We start from the raw sequence: 20,167 nt of genomic DNA, 5'->3' as shown, positions 1-20,167 counted from the left end.
ACATTGTGCATGAGCATATTTTTGGCAATACGCTTCCGCGCACGTGATTGCATTGCCCACAGGAAGTGAGCGTCACTTCCTGCTTGGCCAGCTATCAGACGGGGATTAGCACGTACTAACGCGGTAATCCCTGAAGGCCTGTTTTTATCAGTGTAGTGTGGGCTGCCTGTGGGCTGCCTCCAATCTGCAGTGTGAAGCCGGCCTCAAGCTATTAGTATGACTAACTAAGGGCTGGTGCACACCAGAACAGTTCTGGAGCGGTTTTTAAAACTCTTGCAGGGGGAAAACCGCTTGGCTAATGAAAGTGAATGTGATGGTGCACACCAGAGCGGTTCGTTTTTTCCACAAACGAAAACTCAGGGGCTGCAGCATTTTTTAGATTTCTGAGGCGTTTCTGCCTCAATGTTAAAGTATAGGAAATTGGAAAACCGCTCTGAAAAATGCTAGATCAGAGCGGTTTTCTAGTCGTTTTTGTTACAGAAGCTGTTCAGTAACAGCTTTACTGTAACAATATATGACATCTGCTACACAAAAACACCCCAAAAAATGCTAGGCATGTTTAGAAAAGCTCTCTAAACATGCTTAGAATGGCTCAGAAATCTGCTTCAAAAACCTCTAGCGTTAGCAGATCTGCTAGACGTTTTTGGTGTGCACTGGCCCAAACAGATATTTGCAATTAATAGCTCTCTGAGACTATAAAAAAAGAAATGAAACTGCCCAAGCTAACTATGCATTCACATATACAGAAGATTCTAATAATGGCTCAGACACTGACCTCTTACGGACAATATTGGAAGTCATACCCAAGTCATCCTTCAGATCAGTCTCATTCAGCCTCAGCAACAAATCGCCATCAATCTGATGTTCCTATTAAACCCAGAACAATGTTACATGGAGCAGTGTGGGCAGGCAGCAAAGATTGTCTGTGTGGTTCTGTTACAGCTTACCAAAAATATCTTTGAATATCTGTCAAAGTCGATCTGTTGCAGCCAGTTTTGGACTTCCAGTGGCTTCCAGTTAGGCACGGAGCGTGCGATGCGGGATGGGACCTCTTCTCCCATCATCCGGAGGGCTTTTTTAGCCAGGGCGGAAACCCCACAGTCCACTGAATAACACACAATTCTCCGCAGGCTGTGTGTGGCTCCGATTTCATTGAATACCTAGGATATTAGATAATATTCAAGATAAATCAGCATAACTAAGATATTCTTGTGAACGAATGAACAGGAACTGCTTCAGGCCCGGTTCACACTGCACCGCGAACGCAGCGGATGCAGAAACGGTGTGGTAAGCGAATCTGTGCCGTGACGTTCACATACCTGACATATTGCATCCGCTGCGTTTGCGCTGCCACCCCCATCCGCTTCGTCCACCGTCCGCCTTTCGTCTGCCGCCGTCTGCCTTCCCCTGCTCCTCCCTAAACTGATCGGAGCCAGGCAGAAGAATGGGGCTCCCTGCTGGATTAAAAAATCAACAGAAGCTAATACATAATAATCAAGCAGGCTTTATCAGAGGCAGATCCAGGGTGGCCAATATCCGCAAGTTGTAAGTGGTCATGGTTAAGGCTGCTTTCAGAGTGGGACGTTACAGGCGCACGTTAGAGCAGCCTGTAACGCAGCCCAAATCACAGTAATGAAAAATCAATGGGGCTGTTCACAGTGCTCACGTTGCGTTACAGTGTAACGCTGGATGTTCAAAGAAAGTGCAGCATGCTGTGCGTTATATGTGGTTTTAGCTGCGTTAGACTGTTTGCACATGCTCAGTAAGGGGAGAGTCACTATTGTTCCTAGCCACATGGCTAATTAATATTCACTGCACTGTAGTGTTGTCCAGATCATGAATGATTCGGATCTTTGATCCGAATCTTTTTTGTGAGTCGAATCATCCGGATCATCACAATGATGGATTTGGTTCACAGTGGATGTCTGGAACAAACTGGAACTGCAGCTTCTGTGCACAAGCACAATCTTCCTGCTGCATCTCTCCCTTCACCATTAGCACCCTCAATGTACCCTCATTCTCCTGCACCTCTCACTCTGCTGCACCCCTGCTTCCTGCTTCCCTAGTAAAATGATTCACAGATTTGGTTCAAAGTTTCGGATCTTTTCAATTATCCGATTCAAATCATCCGAATCATTGAAAAGATCCGGACTTCCCAGGATAGCACCAAGACAGGGCCGAGCCTGGGCGGGTGCTGCGGGTGCAAGGCACCCAGGCGCCTGCCTCTGAGAGGCGCCGCCCGGCCGCCGCTCTACCCCTGTGGCCGAAGCTTGCTCGCTCCCTCAAGCCGCCGGCGCCGCCGCGTCAGACCTCGATCAGGCGGGCGGGCGCTAGGACCTAGCACGCCGCACTGATATGCGGAAGTGACATCACTTCCGCATATAGAGCGGGTGCGTCCAGCGCCCTCTCACTGGTCGGGTCGCCCGCTGATTGAGGTCTGAAGCTGCGGAAAGGTGAGGGGGGAGCTGCGGCGGCGGTGGTGGCGGCTAGAGGGGAGCGGAGCGGAGCGCAGCGCTCCTGTCACTAACTACCTAAACGGGCACCCTATACCCCCTGGCTACCTAGACTGGGCACATATACCCCCCTGGCTACCTAGACTGGGCACATGGCTACCTAGACTGGGCACATATACCCCCCTGGCTACCTAGACTGGGCACATGGCTACCTAGACTGGGCACATATACCCCCCTGGCTACCTAGACTGGGCACATGGCTACCTAGACTGGGCACATATACCCCCCTGGCTACCTAGACTGGGCACATGGCTACCTAGACTGGGCACATATACCCCCCTGGCTACCTAGACTGGGCACATGGCTACCTAGACTGGGCACATATACCCCCCTGGCTACCTAGACTGGGCACATATACCCCCCTGGCTACCTAGACTGGGCACATATACCCCCTGGCTACCTAGACTGGGCACATATACCCCCTGGCTACCTAGACTGGGCACATATACCCCCTGGCTACCTAGACTGGGCACATATACCCCCTGGCTACATATGCTGGGCACATATACCCCCTGGCTACATATGCTGGGCACATATACCCCCTGGCTACATATGCTGGGCACATATACCCCCTGGCTACCTAGACTGGGCACATATACCCCCTGGCTACCTAGACTGGGCACATATACCCCCTGGCTACATATGCTGGGCGCATATACCCCCTGGCTACATATGCTGGGCACATATACCCCCTGGCTACATATGCTGGGCACATATACCCCCTGGCTACATATGCTGGGCACATATACCCCCTGGCTACATATGCTGGGCACATATACCCCCTGGCTACATATGCTGGGCACATATACCCCCTGGCTACATATGCTGGGTACATATACCCCCTGGCTACATATGCTGGGCACATATACCCCCTGGCTACATATGCTGGGCACATATACCCCCTGGCTACATATGCTGGGCACATATACCCCCTGGCTACATATGCTGGGCACATATACCCCTGCCTTCATATGCTGGGACATATACCCCTGCCTACATATACTGGGGACATATACCCCTGCCTACATATACTGGGGACATATATCCCTGGCTATATATTCTGGGGACACTGGCTGTTTGTCATTATGTGCATTTACTGGTGAAAATCTGTCTCTTATTATGTGCATTTGCTGGTGAAAAGCTGTCTCTTCTGTGCATTTGCTGGTAAAAAGCTGTCTCTTCTGTGCATTTGCTGGTGAAAAGCTGTGTCTTCTGTGCATTTGCTGGTGAAAAGCTGTCTCTTCTGTGCATTTGCTGGTGAAAAGCTGTGTCTTCTGTGCATTTGCTGGTGAAAAGCTGTCTCTTCTGTGCATTTGCTGGTGAAAAGCGGTCTCTTGTTATGTGCACTTACTGGTGAAAAGTGGTCTCTTGTTATGTGCATTTACTGGTGAAAAGCGGTCTCTTGTTATGTGCATTTACATGGGGAAAAGCGGTCTCTTGTTATGTGCATTTACATGGGGAAAAGCGGTCTCTTGTTATGTGCATTTACATGGGGAAAAGCGGTCTCTTGTTATGTGCATTTACATGGGGAAAAGCGGTCTCTTATGTGCATTTACTGGTGAAAAGCGGTCTCTTGTTATGTGCATTTACATGGGGAAAAGCTGTCTCTTATGTGCATTTAGTGGGGGAATTTTGTCAGTAAAAATAATCTTTTGTCAATAAATTTTTAGGTATTTGTCAGTAAAAATAATGTGAAAGGGTGGCAACACTGGCAGGCTGCGTGGCACAACGGGAAAGATACAGGCAGCCCACCTTGGGCTTGGCAGGGGGGAGGAGCCGACGTCAGTGAGTGAGAGTAGGGTGGCGGCAGGCAGCCATAAATACGCAGTGTGTGACTGCGTCGCACTCGCAGAGCCTCTCAGCCTGAGTCAGTCCAGAGACTAGCAGACTCGCAGGAAGCCAAAGCCAGCCAGGAGCAAGCCCATAGAAGAGGGGTAGGAATGGGGTATCACATGCATGCGTAAAGAGGTGGAAGGTGTGGGTGTGATTAGGCAGGACATGGGTGTGGTTATGTGGTTGGGCGCGGTTAATTTAACCACTCCCATAGGCGCCAAAGGAAATCTTGCACCCAGGTGCCAGGCACCACAGGCTCACCCCTGCACCAAGAGCCTCATAACGGCTCAATCTGACGTCCAACTTCAACACCACCACGCGTTGTGTTAGGGGCACGTTATGCGACCTTAACGTCCCCTAAAACGCAATGTCTTGGTGTGAAAGAGGCCTTAAGCCTACCCTTTAACACATCAAAAATCTGCAATTCTACTACTCAATGCTCAAAAAGCATTTGAAGTGGTCAGTTGGATGTGGCTAGACCTGACTCTGAGCAAAATTGGTTTTCAGAAGGGTTCTTAAACTTATTTCGGCTCATGGACAAGGAACCTAGGGCGCGCATATACACCCCTCTGACTGTTTCCTCTCTGACTATTCTGTTGCAAAGCCTCCCGCGGGGCCTTCTAGCACTCTTAAAACTCCTGACATCCTGCATCTGACATTGTCACAGCAAAATTAAAAAAAAAAACTTCTTCAACAGGTGGATTTACCCTACAGTCCCTACCATTCAAGATGTTAAAGAGGAAATGCTCTACCTCCTTGTCATGGACAAAACAGACATTTTATGAATAAAGGGAAAAAGAAAGGTATTGACTGGCACCATCTGTAATAATTATTACAGATGGTGCCGGTCAATACCTTTCTTATGGATGATAGTCTGTGGTGCTGACAGACAGACCTGGCACATCGACCACGCAAGCCACTGAGGAGTGCTCTACCACACAGTTTTTGCGAATGCATAAAGGAAAAGTGACAAAAAAGTTCTTAAAAAATGGCGACCATTCATTAAACTGGTCTCTCAAAAAGGAAATTAAACGTTTAGTAAATTCCTTTCAATTCACCTCCTAGTATTGTAAGGAAGATCTGGCGGGAATTCTGGGCCAAACACAGTGAATCCAGCACAGGAGACTTGGGCGCACAGGGAGTAACTTTGGCGCCGTCAGAAGACGGAGCTGAAGTTGCTTTTAAAACACTATAATTTGGCCTCCAGCAATTGCTGGAGGCCAAATTATTTCATTCCCCACCATGGTGGCCTGGAGGGGGAATAGTATTTAACACGGCCTGGACTTGTGCAGCAGCAGGATCAGCCATATACCGGCTGTATCCTGGGCCCAAGTCTCCCGCGTCGATTCCTCTCGTATGCTTCTGGGCCCACTGTAGCTGCCCTCCTAAAAGGATCCAGCTAATTTTTGCTTAGTTTTATTATTTTCTTTCTTTCTCCTATATAAACCTTAAGGGACCTTTCACACCAGGGCGGTGCAGTATTTTTACTGCACCCCGCCGCCGGTTAATGAAAGACTATGGAGACTTTCATACTGCCACGGTACGGCACAATGCGACAGAAGTGACTTTTCACCGCATCCCAGACGCTAGGACAAAACTACTTTAGTGTCTCCCTGCGTCAGACTGGAAGTCATGTTACACTATGGCAACGCAGGGATTTTAAAAATGTTGGTGTCGGCACATTGCGTTTTAACAATATGCTTTCATGCGCTTCTGTATACCCGAAGCAGGAAGTGACGGCAAGCGCACGTTACTTCCTGCTTAGCTGGTGGCCAGATAGGGAACACCGTGTACTAACGCGGTGTTCCCTGAAGGCCTGTTTCTGGCAGTGCGATGCAGTGCGGCGGGCGCGATGGACAACATAGCTGCCGCCAGTTTACAGTATGAAATCGGCCTAAGAGAGAAGAATTGGGTAGAGGACTTGTTCTGGGAGGAAGGGAGGGAGTGTTATTTATTTATTGTTTTTGTCTTACCTAGGCTAAAACCTTTTATCAAGCAGGTGCTATTGGAATAGCGTCTCCCAAGGACTCAGCCTGCATGTTGTACCTAGCCGACATTATACCTCATTATAGATGTGTGATTTATGTCTTGATTGATTACTTGATTGATTACCTGGCTGACCCCTTCTGACACAGTCTCACCTGCCGCCCTCTCCTATGGAGGTTTCCGCTTTACCCACACTCCTAGAGATGGGAATAAGCATGGTGGTGGTGTGGGCATTCTCCTCTCAGATAAATGCTCCTTCAAGCCTCTCATTCCTATTCCCTCTCTCTCCCTGCCATCCTTTGAAGTCCATGCAGTCCGACTATACTCTCCCTTGAACCTCCAAATTGCAGTTAGATACCGCCCTCCAGGCCCTGCTTCTGTTTTCTTGGATCATTTCTCTGCCTGGCTTCTCCAGTTCCTATCCTCTGACATCCCTACCATCATCATGGGTGATTTTAACATTCCTATTGACACCAATAACACCGTCTCCAAAAAACTTCTATCACTCACTTCCTCCTTTGGCTTGTCTCAGTGGTACTCTACCTCAACCCACACTGATGGCCATACGCTTGACCTTGTATTCACTCGTCTCTGCTCTGTCACTGACTTTACTAATGATCCACTACCACTCTCTGACCATAACCTACTTAGCTTCTCTCTTTCCTCCTCTTTTCCTACCACCCTGGCACAAGCACGCTCACATACTCGAAGAAACTATCGCAATCTAGACATTCAAACTGTATCTGATGCCCTGGCACCTCTCCTCACACAATCCTTCACTGACCCAGACTTGGCTGCTATACACTACAACAGCTCCATTACAAAAGTCATGGATGACTTCACCCCCCTCGTCAATGCCCGCCCTCACTGTGTCTGTCGTCAACCCTGGATGACCAAAAACACTAAACAGTTAAAAAGATGCTCTAGAGCAGCTGAACGGCGCTGGAGGAAAAGTAACACAAGTGAGGACTTTATCTTATATAAAATTGCCTTGAACAACTTCAGAAACACACTCTCTGTGGCAAAAAAAGTCCTATTTTTCTTCCCTAATATCTGCCCACTTACACAATCCAAAACGCTTGTTCAGCACCTTCAACTCCGTTCTCCATCCCCCTCCTCCTCCTCCTCCTTCATCTTGCTTATCAGCTGAAGAATTTGCAACATACTTCACTGATAAAATTGACAAAATCAGAAGTGAATTCTCCATGCAGCCCTCAAATCCCACCTCCACACCTCTCATTGACTGTTCTCTAACTGCCTTCTCTCCACTCTCTGAACACTCTCTTTCCTCTATAATTGCCAAAGCTAATCTAACCACCTGTTCTTTGGATCCTATTCCCTCCCATTTCATTCCGCAGCTATCCTCATCTCTCTTGCCTGCACTAACAACGCTATTTAACCTGTCCCTCTCTACTGGCATCTTTCCGTCCCCACTCAAAAAAGCTGTTGTGACACCACTACTTAAAAAACCTTCTCTAGATCCTACCACACTTGCCAACTACCGCCCAGTGTCACTTCTCCCATTTGCATCCAAACTACTTGAACGCCATATACATGCAGAATTAAGCCATTATTTATCTGCTAACTCCCTACTTGATCAGTTCCAGTCTGGCTTTCGTTCTAACCACTCCACGGAAACAGCCCTTACCAAAGTGGCCAATGACCTTCTTACAGCCAAATCCAAAGGTCAATTTTCCATACTCATCCTTCTTGACCTGTCATCAGCATTTGATACTGTCGACCACACCTTACTCCTACAAATACTTTCAAATGTTGGAATAAAGGGCCTTGCTCTCACATGGTTATCTTCCTACCTCTCTGGAAGGTCCTTCACAGTCTCCTACTCAGATCAGATCTCTTCTCCTCATGCTTTGTCTGTCAGGGTTCCCCAAGGCTCTGTCCTTGGTCCCCTCCTCTTTTCCATCTACATGCATGGTCTTGGTGATTTAATCAACTCATTCGGGTTTCAATACCACCTCTATGCAGACGATACACAACTGTACCTCTCTGCCCCAGACCTTAACTCCCTCCTTAAACGTGTTCCTGACTGCTTGTTTGCTATATCCTCCTTCATGTCCTCTCGCTTCCTAAAACTTAATATGAGTAAAACAGAACTAATAGTTTTTCCACCGTCTCTGTCCACCTCCCTGCCTGAAGTAACAATAAATGTTAATAACACTCCCATAACTTCAGTTCCCAAAGCTCGGTGCTTGGGGGTGATATTCGACTCATCTCTCTCTTTTATTCCTCATGTTCACTCCATAACCAGCTCCTGCCATCTCCAACTCAAAAACATATCTCGCATCCGTCCCTTTCTCACTCAAGACACAACTAAAATGTTAATACATGCTTACATAATTTCTCGTCTGGACTACTGCAACATACTTCTTTGTGGACTACCGTCTAACAAACTGGCCCCGCTCCAGTCGGTACTGAACTCAGCTGCTCGTCTCATTCATCTTTCGTCTCGATCTTCCTCTGCCGACCCTCTCTGTCGGGCTCTTCACTTGCTGCCAATTGGCCAGAGGATTCAGTTCAAACTGCTAACCCTAGCCTGCAAAGCTCTCCACAATCTCTCTCCCTTGTACATATCCTCACTAATCTCCAGATACAGACCCAATCGCAATCTCAGATCGGCACATGATCTTCTGTTGTCCTCCTCTAGAATCAACTCCTCACATTCACGTTTACAAGACTTTGCACGCGCTTCACCCCTCCTCTGGAATGCCCTCCCACGGCACGTCCGTCACTCGCCAACCTTTGCTACCTTTAAACGCTCTCTAAAAACACACTTGTTCCGACAAGCATATGCGCTACCTTAGGCCACTTCCCTTTGTACTAAGACCAAATTGCACTCCTACTAGGTATCCTAAAACACAAAGCCTCTATATATTTGCTGCATACTACCCCTCCTCCTGTTCTCCCCCCCCCCCCCCCCATTCCCTTTAGATTGTAAGCTCGCAAGGGCAGGGCTCTCTCCCCCTTTTGTATCTTGGTAACCATTATACATTTTATTCATCATGTTAATTTTGTCATTACCAATTCTATAATTTGTATTTTGTATCATTCTTTGTATTTTGTCACTAATTATGTATCATGTATATTGGTGTACACCATTGTCTGTATTATTATGTACCCCATGTTTGTTTCTTACTATGTACAGCGCCACGGAATATGTTGGCGCTTTATAAATCAGTAATAATAATAATAATAATAATAATGCTTTCTTGTTGAAAAATGTATAAAACCAAATAAAACACAGTCTTAGGCCTAGTGCACACCAAAAACCGCTAGCAGATCCGCAAAATGCTAGCAGATTTTGAAACGCTTTTTCTTATTTTTCTGCAGCGTTTCAGCTAGCGTTTTGCGGTTTTGTGTAGCGGTTTTGGTATAGTAGATTTCATGTATTGTTACAGTAAAGCTGTTACTGAACAGCTACTGTAACAAAAAAACGCCTGGCAAGCCGCTCTGAAGTGCCGTTTTTCAGAGCGGTTTGCGGTTTTCCTATACTTAACATTGAGGCAGAAACGCATCCGCAATCCAAAATCTGCAGCAGCCCGGGAGTATGCGTTTCTGCAAAACGCCTCCCGCTCTGGTGTGCACCAGCCCATTGAAATACATTACCCAAGCGTATCCACAGCCGCAAGCAGATCGCAAACCGCAGCGGAAACGCTCCGGTGTGCACTAGGCCCTACCTAGCAAAAGGGAGGATTCTCATGCAGTGCCCCATACTTCTGCTGGGTTCTGATCTGTTTCGCACGGAACGCCAGGTGTCAACGGTGGAACTGAATCCCCCTGACACATGTTGGCATTTTGCATGTGGCGATCACATTCCCATAGGCTTCCATTGCATCTGATTTGCGTGATCAGGATACAGTTGTGGAAAAAATGCATCAGGTCGAGATACTACATTTGTGGTCTAGTCCGTGCGTGCTGTGATCTGGCTGACAGTGTAAACGTATCCTATTAATAATACAGAGTGCATTCACTGTCTGATTTTGCGGGGGGAGGGGGGGGGGTGCGTTCCGGAAAACCAGGCATTTTTTGTGTGAATGGTCCCTTAGTGTGGGTGTATAGACTTTCTGTGTACATGATGTCAGGTGACCCCTCTCATACCCTACATGAGCAGTGGCAGAGTGGAAGCCCCCAACATGGTATTTCTGCAAAGGATAACCTGCAGAGATCCAAAATAAACAATCAATGTGTGATGCCAAGGAGTTTATACATTTGGTAAAGGGAAGGGTGGGTGGAGTTTTCAAACAACATAATTGCCTGGAATATTGGAGAGTGTACAAAAATGTTGTCGAAACGACTTGTCTTTTCTTTTTGCCAGGTTATGTTGTTTGAGTGGCGATACTTGTTTATGTGCGCCAACATCTAGAGTGTATATGGACCTTAACTTAGAGCACAGATCACTGGACAGGATACAGATGCATTACTAGCAGTGATACAGGAAAGGATCTCACAGAATGCAATTACCTCCCCCCTCTAACTGGGGCAACCTTTAACCACCCTGGCGTTCTGATTAAATCGCCAGGGTGGCTGCGGGAGGGTTTTTTTTAAATTAAAAAAAAACTATTTCATGCAGCCAACTGAAAGTTGGCTGCATGAAAGCCCACTAGAGGGCGCTCCGGAGGCGATCTTCCGATCGCCTCCGGCGCCCAGAATAAACAAGGAAGGCCGCAATGAGCGGCCTTCCTTGTTTTGCTTATATCGTCGCCATAGCGACGAGCGGAGTGACGTCATCGACGTCAGCCGACGTCCTGACGTCAGCCGCCTCCGATCCAGCCCTTAGCGCTGGCCGGAACTTTTTGTTCCGGCTACGCTGGGCTCAGGCGGCTGGGGGGACCCTCTTTCGCCGCTGCTCGCGGCGGATCGCCGCAGAGCGGCGGCGATCAGGCAGCACACGCGGCTGGCAAAGTGCCGGCTGCGTGTGCTGCTTTTTATTTGATGAAAATCGGCCCAGCAGGGCCTGAGCGGCGACCTCCGGCGGTGTTGGACGAGCTGAGCTCGTCCAGACCGCTCAGGTGGTTAAAGACAACTGTAACGAGAGGGATATGGAGGCTGCCAATTAAACAATACTAGTTGCTTGGCTATCCTGCTGATCTTCTGTCTCTATTACATTTAGCCATAGAACCTGACCAAGTAAATACAGATCAGGTGTTTCTGACATTATTGTCAGATTTGACAAGATTAGCCACATGCTTGTTTCTGGTGTTATTCAAACACTACTGCAGCCAAATAAATCTGCAGGGCTGCCAGGCAACTGGTATTGTTTAAAAGGAAATAAATATGGCAGCCTCCATATTCTTTTCATTTCAATTGTCCTTTAAAGAGACACTGAAGCGAAAAAAAATTATGATATAATGAATTGGTTGTGTAGTACAGCTAAGAAATAAAGTATTAGAAGCAGATACATAAGTCTAATATTGTTTCCAGTACAGGAAGAGTGAAGAAGCTCCAGTTGTTATCTATGCAAATAGCCATTGAGCTCTACGACTTAAAGTCGCAGAGAGCTCTGTCTTCTGATTTTATCTCAACTGTATTGTTTTTTTCTTTTGCAGAGAACAGTTCAGGACAGGTCAAAAGTTTACTGCCTGTTCTGTAAAAACATTTAGAATGCTGAGTAGTGTGTAAATTGCAAGTATTAGAGAATGATGCAATGTTATATAAAAAAAGCAAAAAAAAAAAAAAAGCTGTCAAACTGAAAATAAAAATATGAGAATTTTTTTTGCTACCAAAGTTCTAGTAATTATCCGTACTACACAACCAATTCATTATATCATTTTTTTTTTTTTTGCTTCAGTGTCTCTTTAAGGAGTCCATACACATTTTGACTTAGCTGGCAGATTTGATCGTCCTGTTTGAATCTGCCGAAAATCTATATACAACAAGCTGCACGGATTGTAATTTCAATAGATTTTTGGCAAAATTGATCAAAGTTACGATCGGACAACACAGAAAATGCCTGTCAATTAGAGTCAAGAGGGGGAGCCAGGGGTCGAGTCCTGCGTGGACGCGGGTGAACAGCGTCCACCCACTATTTCTTCAGCGTGGACGCCGTCCACCCTGGCTTGTGTGGAGGGGAGCAGCGCAGAGAAGGAAAGCTATGGGGACAGCGGAGACTTTCCGCCTTCTACCGGCTGCAAGGGACGCTCCGCTCTGTGTGCCGCTAGAAGACCAGACTAGCCGCACACAGAGCGGAGCGTCCCTTGCGACTGGATAGCGGTAAGGCTCCGCCCACTTTCGCCGCCGGGCCCGCCACTTCAAAACACTGGAGGGGAGAGGCAGGAAGGGGAGCACAAAGATGAGGGATGGGGGGGGGGGGAGGAGATGTTCGCCCATCCCCGCTGTCCCCATAGCTCTCCTTCTCTGCGCTGCTCCCCTCCTGCTGGGGGCAAACCTGGCTACCTGGGCACATATACCCCTGCCTACATATACTGGGCACATATACCCCTGGCTACATATACTGGGCACATATACCCCTGGCTACATATACTGGGCACATATACCCCCTGACTACATATACTGGGCACATATACCCCCTGACTACATATACTGGGCACATATACCCCTGGCTACATATACTGGGCACATATACCCCCTGCCTACATATGCTGGGCATATATACCCCTGGCTACATATACTGGGCACATATACCCCCTGCCTACATATACTGGGCACATATACCCCTGGCTACATATACTGGGCACATATACCCCCTGCCTAAATATACTGGGCATATAAACCCCTGGCTAAATATACTGGGCACATATACCCCTGGCTACATATACTGGGCACATATACCCCTGGCTATATATACTGGGCATATATACCCCTGGCTACATATACTGGGCACATATACCCCTGCCTACATATACTGGGCACATATACCCCTGGCTACATATACTGGGCATATATACCCCTGGCTACATATACTGGGCACATATATCCCTGCCTACATATACTGGGCACATATACCCCTGGCTACATATACTGGGCACATATACCCCTGGCTACATATACTGGGCACATATACCCCTGGCTACATATACTGGGCACATATACCCCTGGTTACATATACTGGGCACATATACCCCTGGCTACATATACTGGGCATATATACCCCTGGCTACATATACTGGGTACATATACCCCTGGCTACATATACTGGGGACTACTAAACCCCTGACTACATATACTGGGCATATATACCCCTGACTACATATACTGGGCACATATACCCCTGCCTATATATACTGGGCACATATACCCCTGGCTATATATACTGGGCACATATACCCCTGACTACATATACTGGGGACATATCCCACTGGCTACATATACTGGGCACATATACCCCTGGCTACATATACTAGGCAACTATACCTCTGGCTACATATACTGGGGACTACTATACTCATGGCTACTTATACAGGGGACACCTATAGACCTGGCTACCTGGGGGTACCTATTTTGGGGGAACTGCTGTCAGATTATCTGCATTTTTGTGGACCGCTGATATGTATTTTGGGGAACAGCTGCCAGATTATGTGTATGTTAGGGGAACGGCTGCTGCCAGATTACGTGTATTTTGGGGAACTGCTGCCAGATTGTGTATGTTAGGGGGACCACTACTGCCAGATTATATGTCCTTTGGGTGTTACGTGTATTTTGGGTGATCCGCTGCCAGGTTTCGCGTATTTTGGGGAACTGCTTCCAGATTATGTGTATGTTGGTGGAACTGCTGCTGCCACATTGTCTATTTTGGGGGAACCACTTTCATATTAGCTGTATTTTGGAGGAACTTCTACCAGATTATGTGTCTTTTTGGTGAAATGCTGTCAAATTACATCTATTTTTGGGGGATACACTACGGCTGAGCTCAAACTTCCTCAGCAGACCTTTTACATCACTGCTAAGGTCATGTATATTTGCCCCCCCCCATGACCACGCCCACGGTGTGCTCGGCCATGCCCATTTTTGGCTCCGCCAAAGTTCTCTAAGTGAGTCCACTCACTTCTTTTCCTAGGACTAGACCCCTGGGGGGAGCGATAGTAGATTGACGGCCCCTGCAACACTGTGGTTCAATAGATTTTATGATGAAATCTACTGAAAATCTGTGTGCAGTGTATGGAGGGATTCAATCCCTCTCTGATCAGATTCAGATCAGAGAGGGATTGATCTGTTTGCCACATTGGGTGGCAATCTAAGCATGTATAGCCAGCTTTAGATTATAGGCCTCTATAAAAGTCAAACCTCACTCAGTAGGCCCACAGTGTAAAGGTGGCCATACACTCGTCAGATTAGCAGCAGATAGATCATCAGATAGATTTCTGATCTATCTGATGTGTTTTAGGAACATTTTTACTAGGATAGAATTCCAATAGATTTCAGTTTGAAATCTATTGAAAATCGATCTGATGGCATTTTTTTGCCATCAGATTTCCATTAGGGCCAATGCAAAATGATAAGCAATCTCAACAGATCGACCTGGATTTTCCACCCTGCCAGTTCGATGGAAATCAATCGAAATCGATCGAAATTGGCCGCCAATCGGTCGATCGGTCAACCGATTTGCAATCGACCAATCGATCGATTGATCGGCCAGAGTGTATGGGCCCCTTAATGTTTAAATCCCAGGGAGTCAAGATAGTAAAGTCCAGACTCCAGATGGACCTTGCTTACATTACAGACAGAGAAAGAACCAAGGCTCCACCTAGATACATTGTAAAATTGCTCTTTACTTCATATCACAGTGACAGCAAGCACAAAATTTGGGTCATACAGACCTTTATATGACTGAAACATTGTGCTTGCAGTGCCTGTGATATGAAGTAAAGAGGAGCAATTTTGCTACTTTAGATGATCACTTTTGTGGATCCATTTAATTAGTGTGCTTAGTGAGTTATAACTTTACTTTGGACATAACAACAAAAGTTGAAGAAACTTAATGTTTTCAAACCTTGCAAAGAAATCTTGTACAGTTAGTCATTAAAGAGAACCTGTAACAAAACAATCTCCCTCTGGGTGATACTTACCTCAGGAGGGGGAACAGGGTCCTGATAAGGCTTCCATGTCCTCTGTAGCTTGGGGGAATCCTGCGCTGGTTCCCCCAAAACTTCCTCGACAAAGGCTGACAAATACTGTGCAGGCGGGGCAATATTTGCCTACCACGATCATGCGCAGGCGCAGCGGCGGCTCTTCATTCGGGCTAAGGCAAAAATAGCCGAGCCTGATCGATCCGCTCTACTGCGTAGGTGCAAAGGACGCCTGCTCAGTAAAGCGGATATGATCAGGCTCAGCTATTTCCACCTTAGCCAGAATGAAGAGCCGCTCGTGAGCTGGATCGTGGTAGGTAAATATTTACCTCGCCGCTGTTCGGGGGGGGGGTCGCAGCGCTGGATTGCTGGGATGAAGGAGGTAAGTATCCCCAGAGGGATTCTTTTTTACAAGTTTTCTTCAAAGGCATCACTTAATCAACTTTTGTTGTTATATTTGCTGATTCTCTCCATGACTAAAACCAAACCACATACAGGTAACTTTACCTTGATGTTCCTGTGCTGAGACTTGATGGCAGCTTCCACACACAAATAAAAGGCAGCGATGCACTGCGCCTCTAACCGAGAGCTGTCCAGCAGTGGCACAAGGCGCTGGAGGTCGCCCGCTGTCCTTCCTTGTGTGTTGTCTCTGTTGTTCAAAAGAGAACGGGCATATTCCTGGGGGTCCAGGGAGGAAATATATGGTTCTACCAGTGCCAGGGTTCCTGACTTTTCAACTTCCTTCTCAATTTCTTTGTTAGTTGCCAGTACAGTGATCGCCAGACACGCATGAAAACGGATCTGATCATCCTCTTTGGAGAAGACCAAAGGAAATAGCCATTCAGCTGTTTTTTTCTCGATCATTAGACGTTGATTTGAAGGACCACCGTACATGGCACAGTTTGCCAAAGCCATTGCACAATGCCTCAGAACCACAGGGTCTGTCCAGCGGCACCAGAAGAGAATGGTGTCCAGACCTCCATCACATATCAGCTGTTTGCAGGTCTCTTCAGAGTGCTTGAACATGTGCTCCAGGATCCCGGAGAGGCTGGTAGCCAGCCTTGCGTCGTCTCTTTCTTTAGCAATGTTTAGGATCACTCCCAGGCCTACACGTGCAATACGATCCCTGTAAATACATGCCAAGACTTAATAAAGGAACATGACAGGACAAGATAGTACTGATGGCAAAACATCTCTATAATTCATGTACCTGTGATGACTATGGGGTTTTTCCTAATTGCTCATTTGAACCTCTCCATATGCTTAAAGTTTGGTCCACACTTGATGGGGTCAAGCTGAGGATGGTGACATACACTGTCACCATCCATGGCACAGAACTCTTGTTCAGATGTGTGCATTATATTGGGCACGTCCTAATTGCACTGTAATAATGACATGTCTGACCTTCATTCAGTGTCCGTTACAATTGTGCAGTATGGGAGTCTGAGTTTCGTTACTGTATACATGTCAAATTATGGCCCGCGGAGCCGTCAAATTTGGCCACCAAGTGGTTTCCCCACTTTGCATTATGTTTGACCCACTCTGGAACATAGATAGAATATAGATAAGCTATATTGGAGGTGAAGTCCTAAATCACCAAGGAAGATATATTGAGGGTGAAGTCTTAGATCAACAGGGAAGACATGTGTTGACAGTAAAGGGAAAGCAGGGACACCAAGGAACTTTATAGCGGAGTGAGGAACTAGACACAAGGGAACAGTATGGGGAGGCATTATATACATATATACTTAACACGTGATTAACAACGTAGCATCCATCAACAACTCAGCTCCTCCGTTGTGATCCATTCCATGAATCTATTCTAGACCTAGTGTGAATTACTGGGAAAGATGACTTACGTGGTTGTCATGTTTTCCTGAAATGGAAGTGATTACTCTCAAATGATGTGTGTGCACTCCAGAACTACTGTCATCTGAGGAACATTGGAAACATTCTCATTCTCATATATCATTTTCCCCAGAGGATCTTCCAACCCTATTTCACACCTTCATCACATCATAGCTGGACCACTGCAATGCCCTCTATACAGGCCTTCCAAACACCAAACAAGGACCTGTACATAGTTACATACAGTATACAGTTACATAGTAATTTGGGTTGAAAAAAGACATACGTCCATCGAGTTCAACCAGAAAACAAAGTACTGCCTTTAATTAGTGCAGAATGCTGCTGCCAGATTGCTAACAAACCAACCTCGCCACTGTCGCATTACACAGATTCTTCGCTCACTACACTGGCTATGTGTAAAATGGAGACTACCTTCACAATGTGTGACTTGGATACATGAAAAAAACCTGCTAAAACTGCACCACACCTCTCACAACCTCAGATCAGCAGCATCCATAAACCTGGTCACTTTCAGAGTGCACCTCAAAATCTTTGGAGCCAGAGGTTTCATGCTGCCCCTACTTTTTTGAACTCCCTACCACACCCTGTAAAGATAGCCCGATCCCTGGAGCTATTCAAATGCAGACTGAAAAGCCACCTGTTTAGCCTGGCTTTTGTGGACTTGTAGAACGTTTCCTCTGTACCATAATTTACCAATCAACCAATTACTGGTCTGAGCCATGCTTATGCACTTTGAGCCCTGCTTAACAAATGTTGTTTGTTTGTTGTTTTTATTTAAAAAAAACACCTTAGTAGTGTGATAATAATGTGCATATCTGACTACCACATCATACCCATACAGGGAGTATTTACTTTACACCAGGAATGTATTGTAAACCGTATTAATTTAAACAACAAATTAATACTGAAACCAGTTTCTATAATTGTGCCCAGCCTACTTACAACCTGTAAGATGAAGAGAGTGTGCTTACAATTAGTTGTGTCTGTCTGTCACAGGTCAAATTACAGGTTAGATTGCATCAAGAATCCCCTTAATGTGCTGCCAGCCTTGTTCTAAACTGCAGGTCAAATCTTTGTTAACACTAAATTTAAAATAATCTCTGTAGTGTGACAACACCTTGTAGAGTACCAGATCTCAGTAAAATTAGATACAGTGGGATGCGAAAGTTTGGGCAACCTTGTTGATCCTAATGATTTTCCTGTATAAATCGTTGGTTGTTACAATACAAAATGTCAGTTAAATATATCATATAGGAGACACACACAGTGATATTTGAGAAGTGAAATGAAGTGTATTAGATTTACAGAAAGTGCACAATAATTGTTTAAATAAAATCAGGTAGGTGCATAAATGTGGGCAATGTTGTCATTTTATTGATTCCAAAACCTTTATAACTAATTATTGGAACTCAAATTGGCTTGGTAAGCTCAGTAATCCCTGACCTACATACATGGGTGAATACAATTATGAGAAAGAGTATTTGAGGGGGTCAATTGTAAGTTTCCATCCTCTTTTAATTTTCTCTGAAGAGTAGCAACATGGGGGTCTCAAAACAACTCTGAAATGACCTGAAGACAAAGATGGTTCACCATCATGGTTTAGGGGAAGAATACATCTCAGAGATTTCAGCTGGAACATATCGAGGAAATGGAAGACCACCGGCTTCGTTCAAGTTAAGGCTTGAAGTGGCAGACCAAGAAATATCTCGGATAAACAGAAGCGACGAATGGTGAGAACAGTCACAGTCAACCCACAGACCAGCACCAAAGACCTACAACATCATCTTGCTGCAGATGGAGCCACTGTGCATCATTCAACCATTCGGCAAACTTTACACAAGAAGTTTCTGTATGTGAGAGCAATGCAGAGGAAGCATTTTCTCCGTCTTGAGGTATACTAAAGCACATATGGACAAGCCAGCTTCATTTTAGAATAAGGTGATGTGGACTGATGAAACAAAAATTTAGTTATTTGGGCATAATAAGGGGTGTTATGCAAGGAGGAAAGGTCTCTGTGGGTGGTTTTACCGGAATGGAATGGTGATGTATTGCGACTGGATACATTCAACTGTACTATGATGTCTTATAATTGCAAGCTTTGCTAATAAACACGGCAGTTCAACATCAGCTGGTGCCCATGTGAAAACGTTGCTTCTGTTTGGCACATATGGACAAGCCAGCTTAATTTTAGAATAAGGTGATGTGGACTGATGAAACTAAAATTTAGTTATTTGGGCATAATAATGGGTGTTATGCAAGGAGGAAAAAGAACACAGCATTCCAAGAAAAACACCTGCTACCTACAGTAAAATATGTTGGTGGTTCCATCATGCTGTGGAAATTTGGACAGAGGCGCCAGGCAGGTTAAAATGATCTAAAAACAACTAAAAAGGAGGAGTACAGGTGGACTTACCTCCTGAAATGATGGACAATCGAGATTGTTGAAATCGCAAATAACAATTTATTTTGGCACTCCGCAACGCGTTTCGCAGGTATAACCCGCTTCATCAGGCAAAGAGTGCAAGCTCACAGAGGCGCATTGCCACTATTGGACCTTTTTGAGCTTGCACTCCTTGCCTGATGAAGCGGGTTATACCTGCGAAACGCGTTGCGGAGTGCCAAAATAAATTGTTATTTGTGATTTGAACAATCTCGATTGTCCATCATTTTAGGAGGTAAGTCCACCTGTACTCCTCCTTTTTAGTTGTTTTTAGATCATTTTAACCTGCCTGGCGCCTCTGTCCAAATTTGCACAGTATATAGTCCACCTTGGATGGAGGAGACTCTCCCCTTCTTTCTATCTACAGAGAGCGACTTCTTAAACCTGAGTGGGGTCAGGTTCTAATGCTCCCCACCTGCATTTCAAGTGGTTGCCTATGTGGTAACCCGTGTTTGTGAGTATATCCACATCTGTTAATTATCCTG

The 20,167-nt window shown here is 46.0% G+C and overlaps 1 protein-coding gene across 4 annotated transcripts in view; it reads right to left on the bottom strand.

Annotated features, from left to right (window-relative positions):
- SARM1 (sterile alpha and TIR motif containing 1) overlaps nt 1-20,167 on the bottom strand; it is an 89,764-nt gene that overhangs the window by 49,892 nt on the left and 19,705 nt on the right. For 2 of the 4 annotated variants that reach the window (XM_068270094.1, XM_068270092.1), the window contains exons 3-6: nt 15,881-16,499; nt 1,320-1,457; nt 948-1,160; nt 776-867 (exon numbers count right to left, since the gene is read on the bottom strand). In XM_068270094.1, coding sequence (XP_068126195.1) covers nt 776-867; nt 948-1,160; nt 1,320-1,457; nt 15,881-16,499 — 1,062 coding nt within the window. The remainder of the gene's footprint in view (nt 1-775; nt 868-947; nt 1,161-1,319; nt 1,458-15,880; nt 16,500-20,167) is intronic. The other 2 variants (XM_068270093.1, XM_068270095.1) reach the window with 2 other exon arrangements.

Source organism: Hyperolius riggenbachi, chromosome 2 (genome assembly GCF_040937935.1).
Source record: "Hyperolius riggenbachi isolate aHypRig1 chromosome 2, aHypRig1.pri, whole genome shotgun sequence".
NCBI classification, from domain to species: domain Eukaryota; kingdom Metazoa; phylum Chordata; class Amphibia; order Anura; family Hyperoliidae; genus Hyperolius; species Hyperolius riggenbachi.
Note: the sequence above shows the minus strand (reverse complement) of the source record. Positions and strands in the feature narration are given on the sequence as shown.